At 40.5% G+C, this 16,380-nt stretch overlaps 1 protein-coding gene across 3 annotated transcripts in view; it reads right to left on the minus strand.

Moving 5' to 3' along the window:
- The window catches only part of LOC135050113 (ephrin type-A receptor 6), a 1,497,116-nt gene extending 1,480,791 nt beyond the window's left edge, over positions 1-16,325 (minus strand). For all 3 annotated transcript variants that reach the window (XM_063956287.1, XM_063956286.1, XM_063956285.1), the window contains exon 1: positions 15,920-16,325. In XM_063956287.1, coding sequence (XP_063812357.1) covers positions 15,920-16,022 — 103 coding nt within the window. In that variant the 5' untranslated portion in view covers positions 16,023-16,325. The remainder of the gene's footprint in view (positions 1-15,919) is intronic.
- Positions 16,326-16,380: the final 55 nt, after the last annotated feature.

Below are 16,380 nucleotides of genomic sequence, written 5' to 3' on the forward strand. Positions count from 1 at the left end.
CCCGGGGTGCACGTACGCACTCTTCAAAGGGCTTCGGACTGCGATCGCTGCCGCTGCAGCGATCCAGTCTGAATTACCCCCATTGTGAGAATACGTTGTATCACTGGTTCTTACAGCATTCTCATGACCATTGCTCAGGCATAAACGGCCTAATATTTTTTCCCAAAAACTCCTCAGAAATTGATGTTGTTTTTTTAGAACATTTATTTCAAACATTTCCAGCACAATTTTATAAAAAAACAAAAAATGTTATAAACATTGGTCAACTGATGATAGGAGCATCGCAACTCTGCATTTTCATGGAGGCTGCTCATCTCTGCAGCCGTCCGGTGTACACAGGGAAGGATAGTGCTGCTATTGTACATTTCCCCAGCCGGTGCTAATCTCTGCAGCCACGGGGTGGGGGTGGGGCTGCCAGGCTGCCTGATCAGCAGTGATCCGCTGTAAGGCAGGCACTAGGGGATGGGACCAGGAAGCAGCGGGGCCGGGAGGTCCCTCTGAGATCGGCGATTGCTGGAAGCCCATTGGGCATTTCTGACTTGTCGTATCAGATTAGACCATGCCAAGGAAGGCCCAGCCTGGCGTGGTTACACTGACGTTTCTATAATGGGTGCAGTGTGTGCGGTGCACACGGGCCCCTGAGTCCAGATGGGGCCCCCACTGCAAACGCTGCACCCATTTTTAAAATACTCACCCCTCTGGAGTCCAGTGCCGACATCCGCAGCGCTGTTAAAACACTGTGAAAATGACTCAGCGGCCATTTTCACGGAGTTCTATGAATGCGCAGTAAAGAAATCTCAGTGAAAATGGCCACCGCCATCAGACTCTCAGCACTGCCAGCAGAGAGGAGGGGGCCCGAACGGAGGAGGCTCAACAGGCCTCCTCCTCTCTAAAACGCCCCTACGTGGTTATATCTGATGCGACCACACCAGGCAAGTGGTTAAAGCAGCAATTATTTTTAAGATAGAACCAACCTGGTTTTGCCTTAAAATTAATTTCCACTTTAAATCTAGTAGCTGCTGTATTCTGCATGGCTGAATTTATGCTGGAGCAAGAAAACTACAGGCATTACATTTGGGCCTATCTGACTTATTCAGGTCTGTTAGCAAACCAAAAAAGCCTGAACTGCAGGTGGGGCAGATGTAACATGTGTATGAGAGAGTTAGATTTGGGTGGAGTGTGTTCAATCTGAATTCTAAATTGCAGTGTAAAAATAAAGTAGCCAATATTTACCCTGCACAGAAACAATATAACCCGCCCAAATCTGCAGTGCACATGGTTTTTGCCCAGTTACTTGCTTTTTTTGTTTGCTAACAACTCTGAATAGCATGTCTGTAAGCTACTTTGCTGTAATTTTCACCTAAAAGGAAAGAAGTGACCTCTGGTGACTAAGCAAATGAAATAACACAGATTGGTTCTCACCGTCCATTTGTTCAAAAGACGCTTTTCTTCTAAGTGTTTCACTAAAAGCAAGAAGCACCTTTTATACTCGACCAATGTCAAAATCACCTTCTCCTGCCACATGACTGGATTTAAAATGTGTGCAGAGATTGAACAGATGACAGTCAGCGAAAGCAAAACACACAGAGAACACTTTACTACAAGCAACTTCTTGTTTCGTTACAAACATGTTAACATACACCAACTGATAGTGTCCACTGACTTCTCATACAAGTACAGGTTGAGTATCCCATATCCATATATTCCGAAATACGGAATATTCCGAAATACGGACTTTTTTGAGTGAGAGTGAGATAGTGAAACCTTTGTTTTTTGATGTCTCAATGTACACAAACTTTGTTTAATACACAAAGTTATTAAAAATATTGTATTAAATGACCTTCAGGCTGTGTGTATAAGGTGTATATGAAACATAAATGAATTGTGTGAATGTAGACACACTTTGCTTAATGCACAAAGTTATAAAAAATATTGGCTAAAATGACCTTCAGGCTGTGTGTATAAGGTGTATATGTAACATAAATGCATTCTGTGCTTAGATTTAGGTCCCATCACCATGATATCTCACTATGGTATGCAATTATTCCAAAATACGGAAAAATCCCATATCCAAAGTACCTCTGGTCCCAAGCATTTTGGATAAGGGAGACTCAACCTGTATACCCATAATACGCCGATCATACATTAAAGAGGCTACACGTTACCTCCCCCATTCCTCCATAATTTCCTGATTGCTTATTCTGGCCTCCAGCAACCATAGCAGTAGGGTTGATTCTATATCGGAGTGGGAGAAGGGACCTTTTGACGTACCTAGGGGAGGAGACACGTCACCAGGGGGAGGAGCTACTGCCAAACAGGGTACCCGAAAAGTACCCTCGCTACGCTCACCACCTGATTACTGATTAGTTGGTGGCGTGGATGGTAGAGGAACTATCCCGCTGGCCTAGCTCCCCCCCCTTGTGTCGTGACTCCTCCTCCTGATGGAAAAGGTCCCTTAGCCCACTTGGATCTAGCTTCAACCATAGCAGTAAGGGTTCAGTATGATTTACCGACAGATACAATACCAACGGTCATAATTCCGACAGCCATTGACCGACAGTCAAAATACAGACACGGCCAAAATACCGACATTCGATTTGCCGATATGTGCAAAAATGCCGACATAGTCAGAATGCCGACATTTCAAAATACCGACATGAGTTTTTCTTTGGCTTTTGGTGTCAATGTGGACATAGGTCGACAAGGACACCGTGTAAGTGTACCGCGTCCCCTTGCATGGCTCGCTATGCTTCGGGCACACTGTTATATTCCCCCTCCAGGTCCACTGGGATGGTAAAGTATGAACAAGTCTGTTTTGGGGCAAAAATTCTTAAAAAACCGCATATCGGCATTTTGACATGTCGGCATTTCAAATGTTGGTATTCTGACTATGTCGGCATTTTGAACATGTCGGTATAAGGAATGTTGGTATTTTGACTGTGTCGGTATTTTGACTGTCGGTCAATGGCTGTCGGGATTATGTGAGTCAGTATTGTGTCCGTCGGTAAATCAACTGCTACCCAGCAGTAGGAGAACTCGGGCTGTGCTGTAATATCTGTTAAGGGGGGTACACACGGAGAGATCCGTGCTTAAAATCTAAGCAATCTTGCTAGATTGCTTAGATTTTAAGCACGGATCTGCCGTGTGTATGCCCCCCAGCGATAGCGATGCGCGGCCCCGCACATCGCTATCGCCGGTGCTAGATTGAGCCTGCATGCAGGCTCAATCTAGCGGGTCGCTCACTTCACCGTTGTGTGAAGTGAGCGGCCCCCCGTCGGCTCTCCCCCTCGCTCAGCACATCGCGCTGTGCTGAGCGGGGTGAGAGATGTGTGCTGAGCGGTCTGTGTTAAACTCACTCAGCACACATCTCTCCCGTGAGTACCCCCCTTAAGTCACAGTACGGCAACACATCACTAAGTGACATCCTCAGCCTTGAGTAATGTATTGCACCAATGAGATCAGAGCCTGGAGGAAACACAGGGACTGGTGATTAGTGGTAAAGTGAAGCAGGTGAGAGACAGAGCTGGACTGAGAACCATGAAACTCTAAGGAACATTGGGGGTCATTCCGAGTTGATCGCTCGCTAGCTATATTTTGCAGCACTGCTATCAGATAGTCTCCGCCTATAGGGGAGTGTATTTTCGCTTTGCAAGTATACGAACGTTTGTGCAGCAGAGCGGTACAAAAAAGTTTTGTGCAGTTTCCGAGTAGGTCTGAGCTTACTCAGCCACTGCAATCACTTCAGCCTGTCCGGTCCCGGAATTGACGTCAGACACCCGCCCTGCAAACGCTTGGACACCCCTGCGTTTTCCAACCACTCCCTGAAAACGGTCATTTGACACCCATAAACACCTTCTTTCTGTCAATCTTCCTGCGATCAGCTGTGCGAATGGATTCTTTGTTAAATCCATCGCCCAGCAACGATCCACTTTGTGCCCATACAACGCGCCTGCGCATTGCGGTGCATACGCATGCGCAGTTTTGCCGAGTTTTGACATGATCACAGCACTGCAAAAAATAGCTAGCGTGTGATCAGGTCGGAATGACCCCCTTTAACTCCATCTTGGGGATGTAATTATACCTCCCTTGTCCCCATATCGTCCAGAGAAGGCAGGGCATTTTGTACCGACCACCACCTTTATCGGCATTCTTGGGTGTCTGTTCTTAAAAAATAACCTGCAGCCTTGTATTTTTATACGGTCATGGAACGCCTTTGTGCTTTCTATTATCCTTATACTGTTCTGTTATTTAAGTCAGGGGAGTACATTGTAATATCCTTCTAGCTAGCCAGAAAACCCAATTAAATGGACATTCTAGTCATTTATCAACACAGATAATGTGCCCTATGTGTAGTTTTGTGTAATGGAATGGAAAAGTTCTGTTTTTATCACTCCGGGAGAGCTCCAATGGAAAGTACAGCAAACATTTACTGTAGGATTAGTATTCTGATCCCTCCAGGTAACAGGGAGTTTATATCTGCAAATTGTAGCGATTTATTACAGAAAAAGTACACAGCTGCAAAACATAAAAAATAGCGGAAGACAGCTACAGCCTGGAATGGGGTGCAGTCAGCATGTCCACATTCGTGAGTGTTTTCACTGCAATGCCAACAGTTATGATGTCGCCATTGTTAGAATGCCGACATGGAATGTGATGACTTGTGCAGAATGCTGGCATGTTCACAATGTCAACATGCTGTTGAATGCCGATGGTAGAGTTATGCTGTGGCAGGGACGGACTGGGGCTGAAAGGGCCTCCTTTCATGTGCTTGTGGACACTGTCAACGGGGGCGTGCCGGGAGTCAGGGGTGTGTGGACCCCTGCTCCGAGGGGACCCCTGTGAGTTAAAACATTTTTAAAATGTACATGTCTGGGGTATTACACATGGCTTCAACATACTACCATATGAATGTGACACATGTATATAGAAGTAGAATAACACTACCAATTTGTCCTGCAAAGTGAAACATTTTTATGGTTTTGGATAGGTGGTGAAGAGCAGAACAGCACCCAAATTCAACAGTCAAAGGTGTGGGAAAAAATGTTCCAGCATATCTCATTAGTAAATAGCAGTAATCTTCTTATCCACAAAACGTCCGAAAACGGTTCCCTAGCTTTTCAACAGGCCTCAACCAATTGAAACAAGTAAATAAGCAGATCTGGAAATCCAGGGTGAACATCCTCCGTCAACTGTCCAAAAAAACAGATGAAACAGCATATCTGGTTATATGGATCAATATGAAGATTAACCAGCCTTCCTATGTAGGGCTGACTATCTAGGGATTAAGCAGCTGGACTATATGCCCATATATGAATTCTCAATACTCTACTGTGCTTAGAAAGTTTGGAAACAAACGCTTGGGGGAAGGATTAATATCAAAACCTAAGAAACATTTGTCTCCTAGAACAGAACACATAGATTGAATTAATGGTGGTATGCCTGCTCCATAATACAAACACTAGTGGTGTGCAAGGCAATACACTAGAGCGGTGTTATGAATAAAAAGTATAGATCTGTTGTTTTCGTCAACATAATTAAATATTTCTAGTAAAAGGAGTTTTTCATAACCTTTGTTCAATTCATGATGCTGTAAAGTGTTTAATTAAAATATCTAGAATATCTAACATTTGTGCTAGTGTCTTCTGAAAGTCCCCCATTCTTCCTCTTAACGTAATTAGCTTCAAAAGCTTTAAGGGCACAAGAGTTGTTTCTGCTAAATGGTGCAATAAAGAGAGTTTCGAAACTGAGTGGGTTTCTATAGTTTTTTTCTTCTCCTACAGTATGTTCTTGGAGTTTCAATAAATGTTTCGTTTTTCCAATATATTTCAGTAAAGAAGATATTTCACTGGAATGCTAAGACAATTAATAAAATATTTTATCTTAAAAGTATTTTTTGGCAGATTTATGTTTTGTGTTGGAAATTTTTATGCTTACCACTTTTCTTTTGAAAAATTGCACATAAGACAGCTTTTATGACAGTCCTTCACTAGAGACATCATAATTCATGGTTTGCAGGCCTTTATGCGTGTTATTAAGTATGTTAGGTCCACTGTGCAGAAGTTATCAGATGATGTTGATGTTGTTTTGCAATATCAATTAGTCTAAATAACAAAATTTGGTTGATGCTCAAATATACACATATATTTTCTTTCAAAACTGTACTTCTATTTACTAGAATTGTTCCTTTAATAGTAAAGAACTGAACCCAAATATTATTTATTTAAAAAGCTTTATGTCTATTAACGTACGTCCCGTCCCACTCCTTTTTTAAATTGGTTGCCCATGTCCTCCATTTCCCTTTTATTTCCTGGTGTGAAAATGGATTCCTAGCACTAGAGCTCAGATAATTTCTCGTTACCTTAACAAGAGCAGTTGCCTATGCCCATCCCTTTATCTTAATCTACACTGTTGTCCCAGATGATGTCTGTTCTTGTCCTCCTTCTCTCTTCAGTGTTCCTCCTTTCTTTTTCTCCTCCTCTCTTTCCCCCTTATTCCATCTCTCCCTTTCCCCTCAATTGTTTATTTCTTTTGCTCCGGGACACCCTTTTCCCTCTTTTTCTTCTTTTTTCTATTTGCCTGTTTCTCTCCGACTACTCCGTCTTGCTACCTCTTTTTCTTCACCGCTCCTGTCTTAAGGGGCCTCCACATGGGGGTTAATTCAGACCTGATCGCTAGGGTGCATTTTTGCATCCCTGTGGTCAGGTAGTCGTCGCCTACAGGGGGAGGGGGATTTCGCTGTGCAGGTGTGCGTTCGCATGTGCAGAGAGCTGCACAAACAAAAGTTTGTGCAGTCTCTGCACAGCCCAGGACTTACTCAGCAGTTGCAATGATCAGGACCGGAGCTGACGTCAGAAATCCTCCTGTGTTTTTCCGAACACTCCTCTAAAACGGTCAGTTGCCACCCACAAACAGTCTCTTCCTGTCAGTCACCTTGCGATCGCAGATGCGATCGCTTTGTTCGCACCATCCCGTCACTGCCCGGCGCTCCCCATTGCTGCAGACCTACGTGCCTGCGCATTGCGGTACATATGCATGCGCAGTTCAGACCCGATTGCCCGCTGTGTGAAAACGCACAGCAGCGATCGGGTCTGAATTAAGCCCATGGTGAGATTTCTACCATGTGGGATTTGTACCATGCAATTTCCCTTGAAGTCCTGGAAGCCGATATTGCATATACACACGGTGCAATTTGAACCATGTACGATTTGTACCATGCTGAAAAAAAAAAAAAAGCATTGGTTCAATTCTTTAACACAGTGTGTTCCAACTACAGTTACAGGGATTGGAAATAAGACCCTTACTGTATTACAAGCTGGGACAATCACAGTACGTTTAAAAATTGGAGGTAAGACAGTTGTTATAGATATCCAAGATGTGTTGTACGTGCCTCATTTATTAAGTAATCTCATTGCTATCAGCATCCTAGAGAAAAAAGGCTATAAAGTCCAATTTTAGAAGGGCAAATGTATGGTGCGGACTAAAAGACAGACTGTTATTGCTTCAGCAACCCGGTGCAACCAACTATATGTCCTGGACACTGAGGAGTGTACAGCAATGATGGCTACTGTGGAAAAACAGTCAATGGAGCTGTGGCACAAACGCTTGGGTCATCTGGGATATGAATATGTCCAGAAACTGCTAGATAGAATGGTAACAGGGATCACCGTGAACAACGCTGAAAGACCCATGTGTGAGAGTTGCATAAAAGGCAAGCAAACTCGCAACCCATTTCCACAGTCAGGTAGTAGAGCAGAGACACCGTTAGCTCTTGTGCACACAGACCTGTGTGGTCCAATGGTGGAAGAATCAATCAGTGGCTACAGGAATTTCATGACTCTCATTGATGAAGCCACAAGAATAACACGTGTACTTTCTTTAAGAGAAGAGTGAAGTTGTCAACAAAATTGTGGAGTACAAAAACCTGGTTGAGAATCAGACAGGTTTGAAACTAAAGATCCTGAGATCAGACAACAGTGGAGAGTATGATAACAAAGTCTTAGCCGCATTCATTAGAAAATATGGAATAAAGCATTAGCTAACAATTGCCTACACACCTGAACAGAATGGCATGAGTGAGCGGGCAAACCGCACAATTGTTGAGAGAGCACGGACTATGTTAAGTGATGCTGGCCTGGAAAAGAAGTTTTGGGCAGAAGCAGTATCTACTGCAGTATACCTAAAGAATCGAGCACCTTCAGTGGCCGTCAAATGTAAAATGCCACTGGAGGCGTGGTCCAGGAAAAAGCCAAGTATCAGTCATCTTCGTGTCTTCGGGAACAAAGCTTTTGCACATATACCAAAGGAGAAAAGGAGAAAGCTAGATCCAAAATCCATAGAATGTACAATGCTCGGATACTGCAACAAAAGCAAAGGATACAGACTTTGGGATGTTACAAGTAAACGTCTTCTTAAATCCAGAGATGTGGAATTCTACGAGACAGCACCACTAACTGGAGCAGTGGAGCAACAACAAAATGTATTATTGGATGTACAGGCAGCAGAAAGCGTTTCTGAATCTGAGAGTGTCAAAGCGATCAAGTCAAGGAACAGAAGTTCCATGAGGAGCAACAAAGGTGTTCCAGCCAAGAAATACAGTGAGGAGTTTGCAAACATACAAGAATACACAAGTAAATTGTTTAAAAATCATACAATGTGATTTCCTGTTTTTTTTTCAGATTCTGTCTCTCACAGTTGAAGTGTACCTATGATGGAAATTACAGACCTCTCTCATCTTTTTAAGTGGGTCAACTTGCACAATTGGTGGCTATCCAAATACTTTTTTGCGACACTGTAGCTTACTGTGAACCTCAAAACATACAGGAAGCAAAGTCAAGGAGTGACTGGACAGAGTGGAAGTCAGCATTTGATACAGAACTGTCAACACTAAATGATAACAGTATATGGACTATGGTTGAAAGACCAAGCGACCGTAAAACGATTAAAAACAAGTGGGTTTTCTGCAAGAAGTTGAACACAGATGGGACAGTACCTTGTTACAAAGCCTGCCTTGTTGCCATGGGATATACCCAGAAGTAAGGAATCGATTACGGAGAGATCTACTCACCAGTCGCAAGGTATAGCACCTTAAGGTTAGTCATTGCTGTTGCTACACTACATGATCTACTGTTATATTAACTAGACTTTGATTCCGCATTCCTTAATGGAGGATTGATTGAGGAAATTTACATGGAATCACCTGAACATTAGGCAATAATTTTCAAATACAGAATGACAGATGCAAAACCAGTAAGTACTCCCATTGATAAAAGTACAAAGATGGTCAAGGCCATGTCACCAAACAGCAAAAGGGAGATAGAGGAAATGCAAGAAATCCCTTATCAAAACGCCATTGGTAGTTTGATGTATGCAAGCGTTGGGACATGTCCAGACATCACACATGCAGTGGGTCGGGCAATCCAGTTCGCAAATAATCCTGGGAGACAACACTGCATTGCAGTACAGAGAATACTAAAGTAGCTCTAAGGTACAGGTTCACACATGGTGCGATATGCACCAGTAATTTAAACCAAATGGTTTAAATCCATCGAATAAGGTGCATATCTCACTCTTTTCCTACACCTCAGTACTTCCTTTCTGTGGGTCTGTCTTCAGTCCTTCTGGTTGTTCTTGTACCAACCAGACACTGGCTGCAGCAAGTGCTGTACATGTCACTGCAATGGCCTGTGCTTGTGTGCAATGCGGAACTAATGTACACATGCATGAACTATACTAAGGACTAGTGTAATATTTTGTCTTTGTTTAAGTGGGTGTGGGAGCAGGGTAGCAGGGTGCTCAGAGAGTACACTCGCACATCAATATGATGACATCATTTTTATCAGCATTCAATTTTTTTACATTGATTTTCCTTAGCTTTGCCTTTTTTCTTATCTTTACTACTGCACTTTTTGGAACGTCCTCACTTTTTATTTTGGAATATGGCTTGAGCATCCCTGTGTGACTTTTTTTCTCTATACTGTTATACTTTACATTTTTGGTTGTGTATAATGCTGTTATATTGGTATTACGTCATTAAGAGGAGTGTCTGTATTTTCATCTGAGGTGGTTTGTGTTGAATAAGTATGGGAAATAACAGAAGTGTTTGGAGACTGTAGATGTGTGTTATGTCAGAACTCTGTGGAAGTAACATCTATGACACTGGTGGGCGAAGTCATAGTTCACACCAAGTTTACTTACAGTACATGCCAGCATGATTAAATTTTTATCCGTACTCAATTTTATTATATAGATTAGGTGTACACAACATACATCACTCTAGCTGCTGTGGAACTACTCATCCCAGTATGCCCTGCCGTAGTTTTAGCTTGTCCTATGAGCAGAATTGTGTGGTTACACAGCAGTTAGAGTGACATATGTTGCCTACCCTTGATATTGATGATGTTTCTATGCAGTGCTGCCATCAGAAATTTTGGGGCAAGGGACTGACAAAATAGTCAGGGCCCCCCCAGGGTGTCAGAGCTGTGGATAATGTGGGTGAAGCTAAAGCAGAGGGGAGAGCAAAATTGATGCATAAAGTTTGGGCTGTGGGGGTAGGTGTTATTATAACATGAACATTTATCATATAAATGATATGAAACCCTAGGCCGGCCCCAGCCAATTAGCTACCTCCCTCTCACACACATACTGTATACCCAAGCCAGCTCGCTCTCACAGATATATATATATACACCTTAGCAGGGGCGTTTTAAGAGAGCTGGGGAACCGCGTGCAGCCTCCATCGCGGGCCCCCTCCGCTCCTGCAGCAGTAGACTCTGGCATAATGCCAGAGTCTACTGCGCATGTGCAGGTCTTCGGGAACATGGTGACTGTTCACCAAAACAGTCCTCATCCAGCGCGTTTCGAAACGCGTTGGCTGAGGACTGTTTTGGTGAAGCTCTCCAGAGGTCAGATGGTACAGTGGGTATTCGGGGACGCCTGTGACACTGTTTAATAATACGCTAATGTCTACTTTTTACATGGTAGACCATATGACCGGGTGAGAGTCCATCCATAATTTGCTATTTGCACTGTGTTCTTTTTTTGGGGGATTTTATTAAATTTATTACACTATTGGAAGCTTTTCTTTTATTCCATATGCAATGGAGGAGTATTGAAAGAATATTAAAGGAAGGAGGGGATTCATAACAGGCTATAGCCGCTCCAGTAAAAGTGTTATTGTCTACTTAGTCAGTAGACCACCAAATCTGGTAGGAGGCTATATTACTAACCCTGTGTGTGAAAATTATTGAAGGGGTGATACACTATGAGATTTCCTCTTCTTTATCTCTTGAGCGTATAGAAGCCGTGAGAATTTGTCCGCTTTGGAGAAACACCTGAGGAGGCAGAGTTTAGAAACTGTCATTCATCCGATCTAAAAGCGCCGAAGGATAAAGTGGTGATATTGTTTGTTTGTGTATTGTTTAGTGGTTTGGGTAGAAGCCACTTCACCTGCTTGTCCATTGGGCTGCTGTTGAGCGCACTTGATCTGGAGACACAAAAATGTGTTCTCTATTGTTGAGCACAGGTAATCAAGTAGCGGTAAAAGCAACTTGAAATTATCTCACACCTACCTTTACATTTGCAAGTACAGTTGAATCTGGTTAAGTGGGATCTCATTTATAGAGGTTCTCACGTATGCAGTTTCAAACTGGATACCCTTGTAAGTACAGGTACAGGGTATTTTAGTGGGGTATCACATAGAGATTTGTCAAAACCTGTACTAATCCCAGTTACAAAGGTTCTAAAAGCGGTTAATAAACTACACTAATCTCACTTAAAGAGGCCCTAACAGCATTTGTCTGAGTTACAGTACAGAAGTGATTATTCCTAATAATCAAGAAAAATCAGTCTCAGTTAAAGAGGTTTCACAGTCTCACTAACAGAGGTTTTTTGGTGCAAAAATGCCGGGACTTCACACTTAGTCCCAGTAATGAAGGTTCACAATTATACAGGTCCCATTTATCCAGGTTCGACTGTATTTCATACATACAGTATACATACTGTATGTGCATTGTTATCATTGCTACATACAATACTACTCTTCTGCAATTCTATAGTACTTTATTGGCACCAATCTTAACTAAGTTTACAGAATTGTTCTCTTCAGAAGTCTATTTGAAGAATAGAAGACTTATTTAAGTGGTGTCATATAGTATGTACAGGGAGGGTTTAGGGAGATCCCTCTCCTTTTGATAATTGTCACATTTTAAACACTTATTTGTAACCTTTAAAAATGTAAAGAATATTCAAGTATTAATTTTGACAATATAAGCTCACAGTCATTGAAAAGTAACTTATTGGCATTCTGACATTCAAGATATATGGTTCTAAATGTCAACATTTAATACGGCTTATTTTTTTGTATTGATTTTGCTTTTGTTTTTAAAATATCTATTTCAAGCATGGTATTAAATCAAATTTCTAAGGGTGCATCTGTAGATGCCCCACCTGTCATTAAGTACTCACCTAGACATACATTATCCCTAATTAGGTTTAAGTATTGAAATATAACAATATAAAATCCCTATATGAAATAAATATCTGAATACATTATAGCTTTCAAAGCTATGTCACAATAATAAATCTTTTTTTTTTTAGCTACACAACACCTGTGCAAAAAGGACAGTATTTAAAAAAAAAAAAAAATACAGGCTAAAAGAAAAAAAGAAAAACAAAACAAAAAAAGACAACTATGTTTGGAAAACATTCGACAATAAAAACCAGAATGTCACTGTTGTCCAAATGCGGTCAAGTTTTTTTTTTTGTCAATATGCCCGTACATTAAAGGTAATTGTTAAACAAGAAAATGCTTGCAGAAGCAAACGTTATAATTTTGTTTTAGTTAAATTATATTCCATTACTATTATACTTAAGTAATAATAATAATAAAAAATAGTACACAGCATAAATCAATATGGTGAATTAGAAAATAAATTAATTAGGACCTAATAAAGATTGAAGTGTTACCATAAATGTAAGCACAGAGTTAAAATGCTACTTTTTTTTTTTTTTAATGAAATATGTCAATTTGTGAAGCTTCTTGGAAATAATGCAAATAAGCAGATCCTATCTGCACTGTCCAATAGGATGCTATGGTATTAATTTCAGATTGAAAATTAGAGCCAAATATTGAAACGGTCATTTAGATATTTTTTTATATACACAATCCAGTGGATTATTATGAATTAACGCATAATTTAGGTGTCAATTGCATTCTTATCATTAATGTCTATGATAACTATAGCACAGTAACTAATTCTTGACGTTCACATCTGATAGTCATTTTGTAAAGTGAAAATGTGTGCTATTAACTAACACAGTATAAAGGTGCAAAAACACAGTGAGCCATAGCAACGATTCAGCAATTACCTTTGACCTATACAGTGCAGGTGAGACAACAAAAGCAGTTATTTGATTGGTTGCTACAGGTGTTTCGCCTTTAGTCTCTTTTAGTCCTTTGTAACTAAATAAACATGACACATACTAGTCATCATAACATAAAAAATAAAACAACATGTAAAGATATTCTGATAAGTGAAAAGTTATTCAGTTTATAGAAGACATCAATTTCACTTTATTTCATGAATGACATATCATTGATTTAATCAAGAACTACACCTTTATGTGCATGACACATAATTTACAGCAAATGTACTCTTTTACTGCTTATAATGTTTCATCAAATTGAGTTACAATGGATGTCTTACAGAGAGCATCTGAAGACCATTTTCCAGTGATGTTTTCAAATTATGGTGCATGTAATCCATTGTTGATGGTACTTGAGAAAAAAAACCTACATTTCACACCCTAAGTGGAAATAGCAAAGAGTGAGGATAGCCGGTATGTGTCATTTCTGATGTAAACCAGCTGAACAGATAAAGATTAGTAACCGTAACGACAAAATATACCATTAATAGATTCATGTTATTACTCCGTAACATCATAAATTTATATTATCACTCTGCTCCTGTTATCCATTCATTCTAGGTAATATTGGTATTTGGCCTTTTTTGTCTTTCTCTTTCCAATGACAGATATTGACAAATTAGTTTGTTTTTATGTGAAAATAAACAACTGTGTGGCGTCTAAATGTAAACTGGCCTATACCTGGAATATTTCTTTATAACAAGACTTCTGAAAACTTATTTTACCAAAATACAACACACAGGTGGCGTGGCTGACAAATTATATCATGACAGAGATATCACTTTTTCAAGTATCTTACAAAAAAAAAGAAAGAAAATATAAATAAACCCATTTAACTGGCTGTAGTCCTCCACCCCCCACCCCCCCCCCCCCCCACACACTCTCTCTCTTTTTGTCACTCTCTAAACTGTTAGCCTTTTTGAAAGTGACTTTTTCATCTATCGCAGAGAAATAAAGTTTTCAGTCTGTAAGATCTGGAATGTTAGAGAATAACCAGACAGTGCAATACAGTCTGTAGTAGGTAAGAGTCTGGACACCAGAAAACCCAAGATTATTATGGCATGTGATGCTGCTCATGCGAAGTTATATTGGTTTATGAGACGGGGTCAGTTTGCACTAAAGGGGGGTAAAACGGTATTTAATTGAATACCCCCATAGTGTTTAGTATGTATGCAATATACTCAGACAGTGATACCTATGCACTTAAACTTAGCATAAAGTTATATAAAAAGTATCAGATTAATGACGATAAAATGTTTAAATATTTTTGATAGATAGATAGATAGATAGATAGATAGATAGATAGATAGATAGATAGATAGATAGATAGATGTGTGTGTGTGTGTGTGTGTGTGTGTATTAATCTACTTACTTTGGAAATACTGTAATTGTAGGTTCCTTTAGAGTACAATAGCTTATCAAATCCACACACAACACTCCATAACAGTTATACAATGAAACTTTGCTAACAAAAATTAAGAGGGTTTCCTTTAAACCATGAAACAGACAGAAATGCGATAGATACACTCTTAATGTTTTATCCCTCTGAGTATTGGAAACCTGGGAAATGTTTTATCTGTTTCACTATAAGTTGTGTAGAATTGTTTTTATGAAAACTATTGTATTATTATTTGCTGTATGAAATAAATATGGGCAAGACTGCTACAGTACATGGTGATATGAAGCTGTAGGAGGAAACCGGTAATCAATCTATTTATTTTATACGTTTTGTAACAGTAACCTCAACTCAGTAGCCTATGGATGTACTAAAGTAAATCAGATTTATGCCTCAATGTGTAAGGCACCCCCTCACAGGTAGGAGCTATATAATTAAACAGGTATAGGTAACAAGGTACAATAAGTTCACAACTTTGTAACCATTGGTAACTACAGTAGCAATGGAATACAAAAAGAGATCCTAATAGTCTAATGGCAAAAGTATCATACGTCCAAAACAACACACTGTATTAATTTGATAAGTAATAATGGGGCAGATGTATTAAGCCTGGAGACGGCATAAGGAAGTGATAAAACAGTGATAAGTGCAAGGTGATAAACGCACCAGCCAATCAGCTCCTAACTGTTAATTTACATATTGGAGCTGATTGGCTGGTGCATTTATCACCTTGCACTTATCACTGATTTACCACCTCCTTATGCCTTTTTCAGGTTAATACATCTGCCCCAATATTTAAATAATTTTATAAGACTGAATTTAACAAATCATAAATGATGATGAGCATATAACACAACCTCTGCCTATAGATCTAATTGAATCTACTTTTTTCCAGTGATGTTATTCTGTTTTCAATTTTCTAACACCAAGCCTCGAATCTGACATGTGAGCTTATTTACCTTAATAAAAGTTTACTTTAATAAAAGTTATTATAGCACTTAATAAGATACCACAAAGTATAACTACTATGTAAACCACACTTGTGTCACTGAGAAAAAAAACTATATAGAGACTTTTGTGACTTGAGATATTACTCCTTACCCTGGTTATCGGTGAAGTGGCTGGAGCCGACCAAGAACTTTGTGAGCAGGGGCAAGAGTAGAGAAGCCCTCAACAGCAGAGTCCTCCAATCACACACCCCCATGTCTACCCGGCTCCCTTTGAAGACAGCTCCAGCTCCGCTTCCTCTCCCTCCGATGTTGCTATTGAGTTAACAATCCAACACAAAATCAGTAGCAGGATCCTCGAGGGCGTGGCTGCCACCCGCACCCAACACGCACTTTGGCAAGTTTAAAAAAAGGGGGACGGGGGGGGGAGGAGTTGGGGGGGGGGAGTCTATTTTGCAAATATATCGCAAAATGGCCTTGTGCAAATGTGTCAGGTACTCCAAGTTTACTTAGTGGGTGCCAGAGACGTCTGAGGTACATTTGACACCATTACTCCTCTCTTCTTCGGGAAACACTGTTCTGCAATTGTTTCTGTGCATCCGGTGGCTTACAATA

Source organism: Pseudophryne corroboree, chromosome 2, assembly GCF_028390025.1.
Source record: "Pseudophryne corroboree isolate aPseCor3 chromosome 2, aPseCor3.hap2, whole genome shotgun sequence".
NCBI classification, from domain to species: domain Eukaryota; kingdom Metazoa; phylum Chordata; class Amphibia; order Anura; family Myobatrachidae; genus Pseudophryne; species Pseudophryne corroboree.